General features: G+C 43.6%; 1 protein-coding gene across 7 annotated transcripts in view; it reads right to left on the bottom strand.

Moving 5' to 3' along the window:
* Positions 1–12,789, bottom strand: part of BIRC6 (baculoviral IAP repeat containing 6) — a 597,017-nt gene that overhangs the window by 474,497 nt on the left and 109,731 nt on the right. For all 7 annotated transcript variants that reach the window (XM_077486418.1, XM_077486420.1, XM_077486423.1 and 4 more), the window contains exons 7-8: positions 1,971–2,193; positions 1,731–1,891 (exon numbers count right to left, since the gene is read on the bottom strand). In XM_077486418.1, the coding sequence (XP_077342544.1) occupies positions 1,731–1,891; positions 1,971–2,193 (384 nt within the window). The remainder of the gene's footprint in view (positions 1–1,730; positions 1,892–1,970; positions 2,194–12,789) is intronic.

Raw genomic sequence — 12,789 nt, 5'->3', positions numbered from 1 at the left:
CAGTGCTCAGAAAACGCAAAGGACTATTAAAATTCAAACTAAAATCACATTGCTGCTGCACTGGAGAGATTTGAAACGGTCTCGTCATCTCTCCTTTTCTTTTCACGGTCCCTAATCTGTGTTCCCTCCAGGGGAGTCCATTTCTGTTGCTCTTCCCCCTTCAGCAACAGTAAATCTTAAAGCCGTCAGCCGATCGGCCTCTAGCGATTGTTTTTAGGCATAGTGATGAGAAATAGAACTGAGCATAAGCAGAGCAGGGTGAGACAGGGCCTTACTGGATTTCAAACAGTATAGGCACCTATTTTTTACATAGCTATACCTGCAGCCTGAAGCGATCCATCAGGACGTACCCCGTTGCTATGGGGGATACTCCCGAGCTGTGCATCTGACACGCATGGCTCGGCCTCATCCCAGCTCTCACTGTGACTGACAGTAGAAGTGGCCAATGGCTTCTGCCTCTATCTCCAGTGAAGAGAGCACGAGCTGAAAAAGCTGCTGCTCTTGGACAGCGCTGGATTGAGATATAGCTTGGGTAAATATAAGGGTGAGCTTGGAGAAGCTGCACCCAGGTTTTTGTTTTGTTTTTTAACCTGAGAATGCATTAGTGTAACACATTCTGCCTTTAGAACCACTTTCATTTTCTGACCTAAGTTCCACTTTAAGTTATGTTGTACACTTTCACTTGCTTCTGGGAGAAGTCATTTAACTTGTTTAAAAGCATTTGATAATGCCATTTGACATACAACAGTGCTCTGCATAATCTGAAGCATTTGGCAAAGAACATATGGCAGGACAATGGAAGCTCACCAATGCAATACTTTTTCTAAAAAATAAACCATGCAATTCTGCCAGTGTGGAGTGTTTTCAGTGATGGCCTGACTGTGTATACTGGGCCTCCTTTCCCCCTCTGAGGTGGACAAATACCTTCATGTTTGTTTTTTTTGTTTTTTGTTTTTTACAAGAGTCACCATTTTATGACCAGAATGCTGATTGCCAGAGCCAGGATTAAAGAGTCGCCACCAACCTTTCAACAATAGTTGGGCCTATCAATACTAATATATATATATATATATATATTATATTATATTATATACTATATTATATACTATATTATATTATATTATATTATATATATTTTTTTTTTTATAGGGAAAAGTACATGCATGGGGCTATCCAAATGCCATAATAAAATCTGGGACAGATGGCTGGAGGATGCCTCCACCTCCATAGTCGAGAAGTAAACCCACAAACCTGTAAAATCTGTCAGGATAACGTAGAGTACACCCCCCCCCCCCCCCCCCATATGCATCTCCTAACTAGGCCCTTGTTTGGACACACATCTGGTCTTACTTGTATGTATCGTGGCTATGGATGTTCTCCTTAAAGTCGCTATCCTTAACACGTATTGTGTTCTGCTGTACCCAACTTGACATGCCAAACTGACCGTCAATGCCTCCTGATCTGTATGAGAATGTCATTAAAAGTGTGTTAAGTATGGTGCCTGTTGCACCACCATCTGTATGCTTTTTTTATATATACAATAGAGACTGTTTTTTGATTAAAAAAAAATACATAATAGGCCTAGTGTCACACTGGCCTTTACAAATAAAAGCCTTTCAAATGAAGTCCATATAGGCTACAACTAGATTCTTCCTTCGTTTTTCCAGTTCAGAAGAGAAACCGAAAAGGGAGAAGCAGGTGTTCATCATATTTATTGGGTATAGTCTTACCTGTCACCTTCTAATTTTGGGATATCAGAACAGCTGGATGAACCTTCTAACCATGCTAATGTCGGCCTCGTAGGTTCTACTGTCGTAGTGGAATCTCCAGAGAGAACCAAGAGCTGCACGATAACAGGGTCATATGGGTTTACCTCAAATTTTAAGTGCACCTAAAATAATTTGAAAGATTAATTACAAGCAAAACAGCACTTCAGTAAATTCAGAACATATTTATAAAAAGGCTAATACCTTCATGAGTTTTGAGACATCCCAGACACAGATTTTGCCTCTTTTTGTTGCTGCAGCTAGAAAGTGAGGACAATTCCCCACCCCAAAACAGGTTATTCGATCAGTGCCATCTGTGCAAGGGAACTGGGCAGGACATGTGGCAAGGGTAACAGATAGGGGTACATTCTGCGTGTGTTCACCCTTCACAAACGGACAATTTGGAGAATGTCTCTCATGCTCTGACCTGTAAAGAAAAAAAAACACCTGTCTTTGGAAATGTCCAGCTACACCACAGTAGATATAATTCCAAGTTAAAGATGATAAATGTCTTCTTGCGAGTGCAAATTAACAAATCTTGTTTTCAATGGCCTGCATTTGTGGGAGTATTTTGTTGTATAGTGTCCCACAGAAAACTTTCATTGGAGTGTATTCATTTTTGAAATATGGTCGTGAATGAATTTGTTAGGAAAAATACATTTTTTTTATAATGGACGGTTGTCCATATACTGCATTTATTAGTACGGGAATATAAAGTGTCTAAAGAAAAATGGTTCTGAGGGAAATACAGAGCTGCTGTTGCTGCCATAAAAATGCTGGATGTCAGGAGTTTTGCTGGCTAAAATTATTTTAAGTCACTTACTAAAGCCACATTTGCAGGCATTAGGATTTCACCTGCTGTATAATTGCTTCGGTCATTTAAACTATGGAAGGCAGAGAGACTGCCGAGGATTTGAGGTAGAGGTCAGCAAAAGCAGCTTCTATATCCCTATATTATAGACTTATTAACTATCCCAAAATGACAAAAGGACATCAGAAAAAAAAAATATATATATCAAGGATACAGTGTTCAGCATGACCCAACATTTTCTATGGGACACTATACCACAAAATACTCCCACAAATGCGACCATTGATTGGAACCAAGATTTGTTATTTTGCACACAAAAAAAATGGGATTTTTGTACTCGCCGTAAAATCCTTTTCTCTGAAGTTCATTGACTGAAACAGCTCCTTTAATTCTTGACCTTAGGGTTATCATGCCACTTCAGGAGAGGACTGGCTATAATCCCTCACCCTGCTTCCTGCAGCTCAGTTCATCAAAAAACAGTACAAACATAAATAAGAGGGATGGGTGCTGTGTCCGTCAATGAACTTCAGAGAAAAGGATTTTATGGAGAGTACAAAAATCTAACTTTCGTTCATTGACAGACACAGCTCCTTTAATACTTGACCTCAGGGACGTCCCCCAAGCAGTGTCACAAAACAAGGGGTGGAAACAGTAAAACATAACTTTACCAACAAAGGGAACACTTCAACAGAGTAGTCAACCGAGTAGTCGCCATCTTAAACAGCCGCCATCAAAACCAGCGGACAACTTGGGAATCAAAAGATGCGTTTACAACAAACTAGTAACTTAAAGAAAGTGTAACTGCAACCTTACACAGCCACCTGCAAAACCTTGTGGCCAAAGCAAGCATCCGAAGATGCGCTTACATCAACTTTGTAGAGTTTAGTGAAAGTGAACGGAGGACCAAGTCGTCATCTTACACACCTGGGAGACCTCGGAATGCCCAGGAGGTCCCAATTGCTCTGGTGGAATGAGCCGTGACAGGAAAAGGTGGCACCCGCCCGTTAAGGCATAGGCCTGAACCACGATCTGTCTGATCCACCGGGAAACGGTGGACAACGAGACCGCCAGACCCTTTTTCGAACCAGCCACCGAGACAGAGTTCGACTTCCGGAAGGGAGCCGTAGCAGACAGATACACCCCGTAAAGCCCGGACAACGTCCAGGGAATGTAAGGCAATCTCTTTTGGGTGTGTCGGCTTAGGACATAAGGAAGGTTACACTATGTGCTCATTCAGATGGAATGCCACAACCATTATCCTTGTGGATGACCAAGTAGTGAGACTTGCATGACAAGGCTGCCAACTCAGAAACCCTCCTGGCAGATGTAATAGCCACTAGAAAAACTACATTCTGAGAGAATGTCAATAAGTGAATCTCAATAATGTTCTCAAACGGCGGTTTCTGAAGCGCCGATAGCACCAGATTCAGAGCCCACGGAGGCAGCGGTGGTTGAACCAGAGGGACTATGTGTCAAACCCCTTGCACAAAGGTACTCACCAATCAGTGAGTCACCAAGGGGCATTGGGAAAAAAAAGACAGCCAAGGCTGATATCGGTCCCTTGATGGCGCTTAAGGCAAGTTTCTGATCCACTCCTCGCTGCAAAACAGCAGGATCCTGGAAATTGAATAATTGCGCGGATGCCACCCCATCTCCTCACACATGGAGATGTAAGCCTTCCATGTACAATGGTAAATCTTCTGAGAAGAAGACTTCCGTGCCCTTAGCATAGTGGAAATTACAGAGTCCGACAGACCTCGGTCCTTTAGCACATGGTTTTCAACAGCCATGCTGTTAAAAGCAGCGACGGTAAAGCAGGGTGAAGTATCGGACCTTGCGCTAGAAAGTCCTCTCGCAGTGGTAGCCGCCAAGGAACATCCGCCACCAGTCATACTAGGTCATCGTGCCAAGGCCAATCAGGGGCAATGAGAATTACTGGAATCCTCTCGGCCTCCACTCTGTGCAGCAGACGTGGTAGAAGCTTAAGTGGGGGGGAAAGGCATAAATCAGCGGATAATGCCCCCCATGGAGCCACTGACGCGTCTGACATGTCTGCCCAGGGGTCCCTTGTCCTGGACACAAACCTCTGCACCTTCAGATTGAGCAGAGAGTCCAAGAGGTCCACATCTGGTGTGCCCCACCTTAGGCAAAAGGAGCCTGAACACCTCCAGATGCAATAACCATTCCCTTGTGTCCAGCATCTGACTTAGGTAGTCCGCCTGCCAGTTTTCTATGCCCGGGATATTAAAGACTAATTATATATATATATATATATATATATATATATATATATATATATATATATATATATATATATATATATATATATATATATATATATATATATATATATATACACATACATATACACACATATACATATATACACATACATACATACAGTGCCTTGCGAAAGTATTCGGCCCCCTTGAACTTTTCAACCTTTTGCCACATTTCAGGCTTCAAACAAAGATATAAAATTTGAATTTTTTGTGAATTATCACCAACAAGTGGGACACAATTGTGAAGTGGAACGAAATCTATTGGATATTTTAAACTTTTATAGCAAATAAAATACTGAAAAGTGGTGCGTGCAAAATTATTCAGCCCCTTTACTTTCAGTGCAGCAAACTCACTCCAGAAGTTCAGCGAGGATCTCTGAATGATCCAATGTTGTCCTAAAAGACTGATGGTGATAAATAAACCACCTGTGTGTAATCAAGTCTCTGTATAAATGCACCTGATCTGTGATAGTCTCAGGGTTCTGTTGAAAGCGCAGAGAGCATCATGAAGACCAAGGAACACACCAGGCAGGTCGGTAATACTGTTGTGGGGAAGTTTAAATCCAGATTTGGATACAAAAAGATTTCCCAAGCTTTAAACATCCCAAGGAGCACTGTGCAAGCGATCATTTTGAAATGGAAAGAGTATCAGACCACTGCAAATCTACCAAGACCTGGCCGTCCCTCCTAAACTGTCAGCTCAGACAAGGAGAAGACTGATCAGAGATGCAGCCAAGAGGCCCATGATCACTCTGGATGAACTGCAGAGAACTACAGCTGAGGTGGGAGAGTCTGTCCACAGGACAACAATCAGTCGTACACTGCACAAATCTGGCCTTTATGGAAGAGTGGCAAGAAGAAAGCCATTTCTCAAAGATATCCATAAAAAGTCTCAAAGTTTGCCACAAGCCACCTAGCAGACACACCAAACATGTGGAAGAAGGTGCTCTGGTCAGATGAAACCAAAATGATATGTTTGGCATAAAAGCAACACAGCTCATCACCCTCAACACAACATGCCCACTGTCAAACATGGTGGTGGCAGCATCATGGCTTGGGCCGGCTTTCTTCAGCAGGGACAGGGAAAATGGTTAAAATTGAAGGGAAGGTGGATGCAGTCAAATACAGGACCATTCTGGATGAAAACCTGTTGGAGTCTGCAAAAGACCTGAAACTGGGACGGAGATTTATCTTCCAACAAGACAATGATCCCAAACATACAGCAAAATCTACAAAGGAATGGTTCACAAATAAACGTATCCAGGTGTTAGAATGGCCAAGTCAAAGTCCAGACCTGAATCCAATCGAGAATCTGTGGAAAGAGCTGAAAACTGCTGTTCACAAACGCTCTCCATCCAACCTCGCTGAGCTCAAGCTGTTTTGCAAGGAAGAATGGGCAAGAATTTCAGTCTCTCGATGTGCAAAACTCAGAGACATACCCCAAGCGACTTGCAGCTGTAATCACAGCAAAAGGTGGCGTATTAACGCAAGGGGGCCGAATAATTTTGCACGCCCCACTTTTCATTTTTTTTATTAGTTAAAAAATCCAATAGATTTCATTCCACTTCACAATTGTGTCCCACTTGTTGGCGATTCTTCACAAAAAATAAAAATGTTATATCTTTAGGTTTGAAGCCTGAAATGTGGCAAAAGGTTGAAAAGTTCAAGGGGGCCGAATACTTTCACAAGGCACTGTGTGTGTATGTGTGTAATTATATATATATATATGACCCCATGGCGAGACAAAGCCTGATCGCCCGAAGCTCGGGCACACACTGATGGGCAGTTGGGATTCTTCCCGCGACCAAAGGCTCTGGGCTGACTAACTCCCAGCACTTCACCCCAAACGGTCAGGCTGGCGTCCGTTGTGATCACCGTCCAATTGAGAGGAAGGAACAACCTCAGCCACCAGAGAAGGGAATCCCTGACTAACTGGCTCGCCTGAATTTGACAATCCAGGGATAAGGGAGATTTGTTCCATTTTGACAAAATCTCCTTCTGCAAGACTTTAGTGTGAAATTGAGCGTACAGTACTGCCTTGAAAGTGGCTACTATGAGGCCCAGAACGCGCATGCAGAAGCGCAGCGATGACCACCTGCGGTTCATCAACAACTTCACCGCAGCTTGAAGAGTCTGCAGCTTGTCTGAAGGGAGAAATTCTCGCTTCTGAGGACTCCAAAAGCAAGCCCAGGTACTCCAGGCGTTGAGTCGGCACCAACAGACTTCTTTAGGTTCAGCACCCAACCAAACTCCCAGAGAGTCTGCATGGTGATCGCTACATCCTCCCTTAATTCTGAGGCGGAAGCTGCTCTCAGAACTGAGGTTGTCTAGGTAACCCACGAATGCGATCCCACGTTTCCTTAACAGTGCCAGAATTGGAGCTAACACTTTGGTATAGACTCGGGGTGCCGACGCAAGGCCAAAAGGGAGAGTCACAAACTGATCGTGCTCTTCCCTGACTGCAAATTGCAGACACCTCTGATGCCTGAGGCATATTGGTACATGTAAATACACGTCCTGGATATCCAGGGATGCCATGAAGTCCCCCTGGAGTACAGCAACCACAGAGCAAACTGATTCCATCCTGAACCTTTGCACTTTTACAAAGCTGTTGAGGGCCTTCAAGTCCAGGACTGCACGTACCCCTTCCTTTTTGGGGACTACAAACAGATTGGAGTAGAATCCCTGAAACCTTTACAGCGTCGGAACAGGCACCATCACCCACGCAGTAGCAGGTCCCTTACTGCCCCGAACAGGGCTTCCCGACGAGCTGGAAGTAGAGATAGGTTGGAGGGGAAAACTTCATGCGGTAACATTTTTGTTCGCAGACTTGTCTGGCTTCCGAAACCAGACGCTTTTTTCCTTCAGCAGGTGCCTTGTCGAAAAGGGAATGCTTACCTGCTGACCCGGGTGGGCGAAAAAGCAGTTTCTGAGCAGAAACAGAGATCCCTTGCATACAGGGTGGCTCCTTAACCTTCCTGGACTGTGGGAAGAGCACATTGCTTCTCTCACCTTGGAAGGGCCAGAGTTATTTTTTTTTTGATGCCTGGTCCACAGACCAGCATTTCAGCCAAATCAGGTACCGTAGCACCACTGCTGATATTGATGCTCTAGAGAGCAGGGGGACCGTATCCAGGGCCGCATCAGACATACTTAAGGCCATCCACCAACTGGTCTGCCAGCTCTACGCAGACCGGTGGAGACTGTTGCTTCTCCAATTCCCAATGCAACAACTTTGCCCATTCAGTAAGCATCTGCGACACCAAGGCCGTGGCCAGCACAGGTCGAAATGCTGACCCCCGCTAACAAACATGGACCGGGCCACTGCGTCTGCCTTCCTGTTGGCAGGAGTCCCTTCTACCGGAGTCGTGGTTACATTGCTTAACCTGGATACCGGGGGGGTCAACGACCGGAGGAAACGTCTATTTTTTCCAGGAGACACTCCTCAAAGGGATAACAACCCAACATTCATCTTGGGACTGAAAAGGCCCACTGTGCACTTCCCCATTCCTTGTAGATGAACTTATCAAAATAAGTCAAATACGGCAACACCTTTAGGTGTGTGGACCGGTTTGCGGGACCCAAAAGGGACCACCACCTTAGCGGAGGTCCCTGCTGCATCCTGTATTTTCAGGGTATCCCGCACTGCAGAGATAAGTGCTCCTACTTTTTCCTGCGCTAACCCAGACAGAGTCATCCTCACTGTCCGCATTTTCCGACACGTCAGAACTGGGGCTCGCCAGTCCCCGTGGGGCCAGAGTCTGAATCAGAGCTCTCCCCAGAAGACCGGGGGGGGGGCAGGGGGCGTTTTTTTAAACTCCTTGCGGCCACACGTCGCTCCCACCCTGGCAACAAAGGTCTCCATGACCAAAAAAGCATCCATAGGCACCGCATTTTTTGCAGGTGAGCCGGTTGCAATAGCAGTGATGTCTGGGAAAGAATTGCCAGGTTCTGACGCCATGCTGACCCTCACTCGCCTGCCACAACTTAGGGACTAAGGCAAGGTACACAAATCCCACCCTCCCAGCTGCTCACAGACGGAGAGACCCCTCCACAGGACTCACCACCCTTACTCAGGCATCTCACAGCGCAGTAAAAAGGGGCAGAAAAACAAAACCGGACCCCAACAGCTAGTGCAGCCCTGCCACAGCTCGGAACCCCAAGCCGGCTGCCGATAGTAGATCACAGGATCAAAAATTGTAGAAATTTTTTTTTTTTTATTCCAGAACCAATGGTCCCCTCAGGGAACCAGGTCGTTCTACACTAGGCAGAAAAAAACTGAGCTGCAGGAAGCAGGGTGAGGGGTTATAGCCAGAGGGAATGCCCCCTGGGCGGTGCTGTGCAGTCTTCTAGTCCTCTCCTGAAGAGGAGTGATAACCCTAAGGTCAAGAATTAAAGGAGCTGTGTCCATCAATGAACGAAAGAGAAAAGCATTTCCTAACAAATTCATTCACGACCATAATGCGAAAATGAATACCCCCCAATGAACATCTTAGGAGCAACAGCTACATTTGAGACAACAAAATACTATTAAAACAAGAATTCAATTACAGGCGAGTCTAATGATTCATTCACCATTTAAGGACCAGACCCATTTTTCAAACTTGTTGTTTACAAGTTAAAAGCTTTTCTTTTGTTAGAAAATTACTCCGAACCCCCAAACATTTTTTTAGGCACCCTAGAGAATAAAATGGTGGCCGTTGAAATACTGCAATGCAATTTTAATAATGCAATGTCACACTTTATTTGCTCAGCGGTCTTACAAGCGCAATTTTTGGGGAAAAAATACACTATTTTGAACGAAAAATAAATAAGAAAACAGTCAAGTTAGCCCAATTATTTTTTATATTTTGAAAGATAATGTTACGCCGAGTAAATTGATACATAACATGTCATGCTTCAAAATTGAGGCTGCTCGTGGAATGGTGACAAACTTCAACCATTAAAAATCTTCATAGGCTACGTTTAGAAATTTCTACAGGTTACCAGTTTCGAGTTGCAGAGGAGGTCTTTTGCTAGAATTATTGCTCTCGCACTATCACAATCGGGGCTATACTTCACGTGTGGTTTAAACAGATTTCACATGCTGGCACAACTTACGTATGCGTTCGCTTCTGTGCACGAGCTCGGCAGGGCGCAATAAAAAACGTTTTCTCTTATTTTGCTTTTTATTTTTACATTGTCCTTTTAAAATAAAATAAAAAGTGGGGTCACTTTAATTCCTTTTACCTCAGATCTCACATTTACACAAAAAAAATAAAAATGTCTTTCCAAATTTTTTTTATTTTTCCCCTTTAAGACCATTGAGCGGAAGTGACGTTTGACATCGCTTCCATCATCCAAGGTTATGGAGCAGAGTGGGGGCCATCTTATCCCTCACTGGGCTCCATGCTACTGAGAGGAAAGGATCAGAGCGGAGACTACCGCCAGAAAACACTTATCTGAAAGAACCGCCCGTACTGGGCTAGCTGCTGCCATGACCACGGTATTCTGAGTCAAAGTACCGACGTATAACAACGATGGCTGGTCCTTAAGTGGTTAACAGGTGTCCAGCAGACAGCTGAATATAAAAAGGGCATTAATTTAAGAAAACCCTTTCCCATTTCATGCTGTCAGCAATGGCAATATATAAAAGAGAAATGTCACAAGGTCGGAGAAAGAAAATGTCTTTATTCAAGAAAGTTTAAGGCTACAAGATCAACAAAGCTTTACTTATCAGTCAGAATACTGTAATAAAAGTGATGCAAAAATGTAACAATGGAACTACAATAATCTCAAAGAGATGTGCAGGACGTCCATGGAAGTTACCTCGAGAGAAGCATCTTCTGATAAGGGCTGAAGAAAATCACCATGCAAGTTCACTGTAGTTAGCTAAAGTAATAGAAAGCCAAACTGGGGTGATTGTTTCCCGTGACACAATATATTGCGTACACTGCAGAGGAATGGCATGCATGGGTGTCATCCACAAAGGAAGCCTCTCCTAAAGTCCATGCACAATAAAAGCCCACCTAGAATTTTGCCAAGGCCCATGCTGAAAAAGGTGGCTACTGGGACTCTACTCTGGAGTAATGAGACCGAGATAAATGTTTTTTGGAACTGATGGCTTCAAAACTGTATGGCGTCGCAAAGGTCAGGAGTATAAAGAAAAATGCATGGTGCCTGCAGTGTGAATCTGTGGGGCTGCATAAGTGCTACTGATGTCAGGGAGCTGCATTTCATTGATGGCATTATAAAGATGATGCTACTATCACTCTGTGCCTTTAGTCATCATGCACTTTTCCAACATGACAATTATCCAAAACACACGTCTAATGGCCCATACACATGATCCGAATATCGTAAGACCGATCGTACGACCGTTTTCGGTCAATAATCGTAAGTAGAAATTGAATAGCTAAATAAAGTCATGAAAATTTTCGTACGATAGGAAAAAAAAAAAAAAAAAAAAAAAATCGAAGGGATGTCGTGTGTTGTAATGTATTTGTATTGTATTTTCGGACGACAACTATACTGACTAAACGAAATTCATACGATCTGGAATCGCATGAGGAAAACTTCCGTGCATGTCCAATAGAATAATATCGGATGAACGGTCGTCATCGGCTGTCGAAAGTAGTGTACATACGATCCGAAAATCAAACGATCCTTCGACCGTTTTCGTACGAGATTCGGATCGTGTGTACGGGCCATAAGGTACTGTTGCAGTTTTTGAAGAACAGGGTGAAAGTGATTCAGCGGCCAAGTATGTCTCCAGATCGAACACCTATGGGGAATTCTGAAGAGACAAGTTGTGCATAACTCTCCATCCAGCATCCAGACTGTAAAAAAGGTTATTCATGAGATCATGAAGAATGGAAAAAGATGTGGCAATATATTGCCAACTTTTTCATGCCTAGAAGACTTGGTGCTGTCCTTACAAATCATGGAGGTCATAAAAAAATACTAGATTTAGTTTGAGGGGTGTATTCGTTTTTGCATTAATTTGGAGTAAAACTGAAGATTTTGTAATCCAACATTACTTTCATGCAATGAGCTGAACAAAATGTTCTATAAAACTGTTTTGTCCAAATTTTGGAAATTGATCTCGTGTCCATTGAGCAATTGATTAAAATGTTACTTATCAAAAAGGGGTGTACTCATTTATGCTAAGCACTGTATATGGATTAAAAGGGGTTGTAAAGCTTAGTTAATTTTCTAAATAGGTTCCATTAAACTAGTGCATTGTTTGTTCACTTACTTTTTCCTTTGATTTCCCTTCTAAAATTTTTTTTCTTTGTCTGAATTTCTCACTTCCTGTTTCTACTCAGTAAATTTCATACCATCATCCGAGCGGTGTTTAGTCAGCCAGAACAGCTTACTGAGGAGGAACAGGAAGTGAGAAATTCAGACAAAGAAAACAAAGGAAAAAAAAAAACATTTAGAAGGGAAATCAAAGGAAAAGGTAAGTAAACCAACAATGCACTAAGCTTAAAAGGAACCCATTTAGAAAATAAAAAACGAACCTTTACAACCCCTTTAAGCACAGACATTTTACCTCAGCAATCCATCTAAAACGACAGTTCACAAAACTATCCTTAACTGGTTCCCGACCAGCTCACATCTATTTACAGGGGCAGAATGGCACGCCTGCATGCAACTCAGTAACCGTACAGGGTTTCCTTTAAGGGCCACCAGAGGGCGGGCGATTGCCCGCTGCGTGTGGATGGCGGTCGTGATCACCGCCAGCCACGTGCAATCGCATGCACAAGCAACAGCAGGGGGATCAAATCCCTGTGCTGTCAGAGGAGGGGAGATATGGAATTTGTTCCTAGTAAATAGAAACAGCGCTATGTCTCCTCTCCGACTCAGTCATATCCCCATACAGTTAGAACACACTGAGGAAACACACATTTAACCCCTTGATCACCCCCTAGTGTTAGCCCCTTCCATA

This window comes from Lithobates pipiens, unplaced genomic scaffold (genome assembly GCF_037356315.1).
Source record: "Lithobates pipiens isolate NorthernLeopardFrog02 unplaced genomic scaffold, aLitPip1_a1.2 Scaffold_18, whole genome shotgun sequence".
Classification (NCBI taxonomy): domain Eukaryota; kingdom Metazoa; phylum Chordata; class Amphibia; order Anura; family Ranidae; genus Lithobates; species Lithobates pipiens.
The sequence above is the reverse complement of the archived record's forward strand: the minus strand, read 5'-3'. Positions and strand labels throughout refer to the sequence as shown.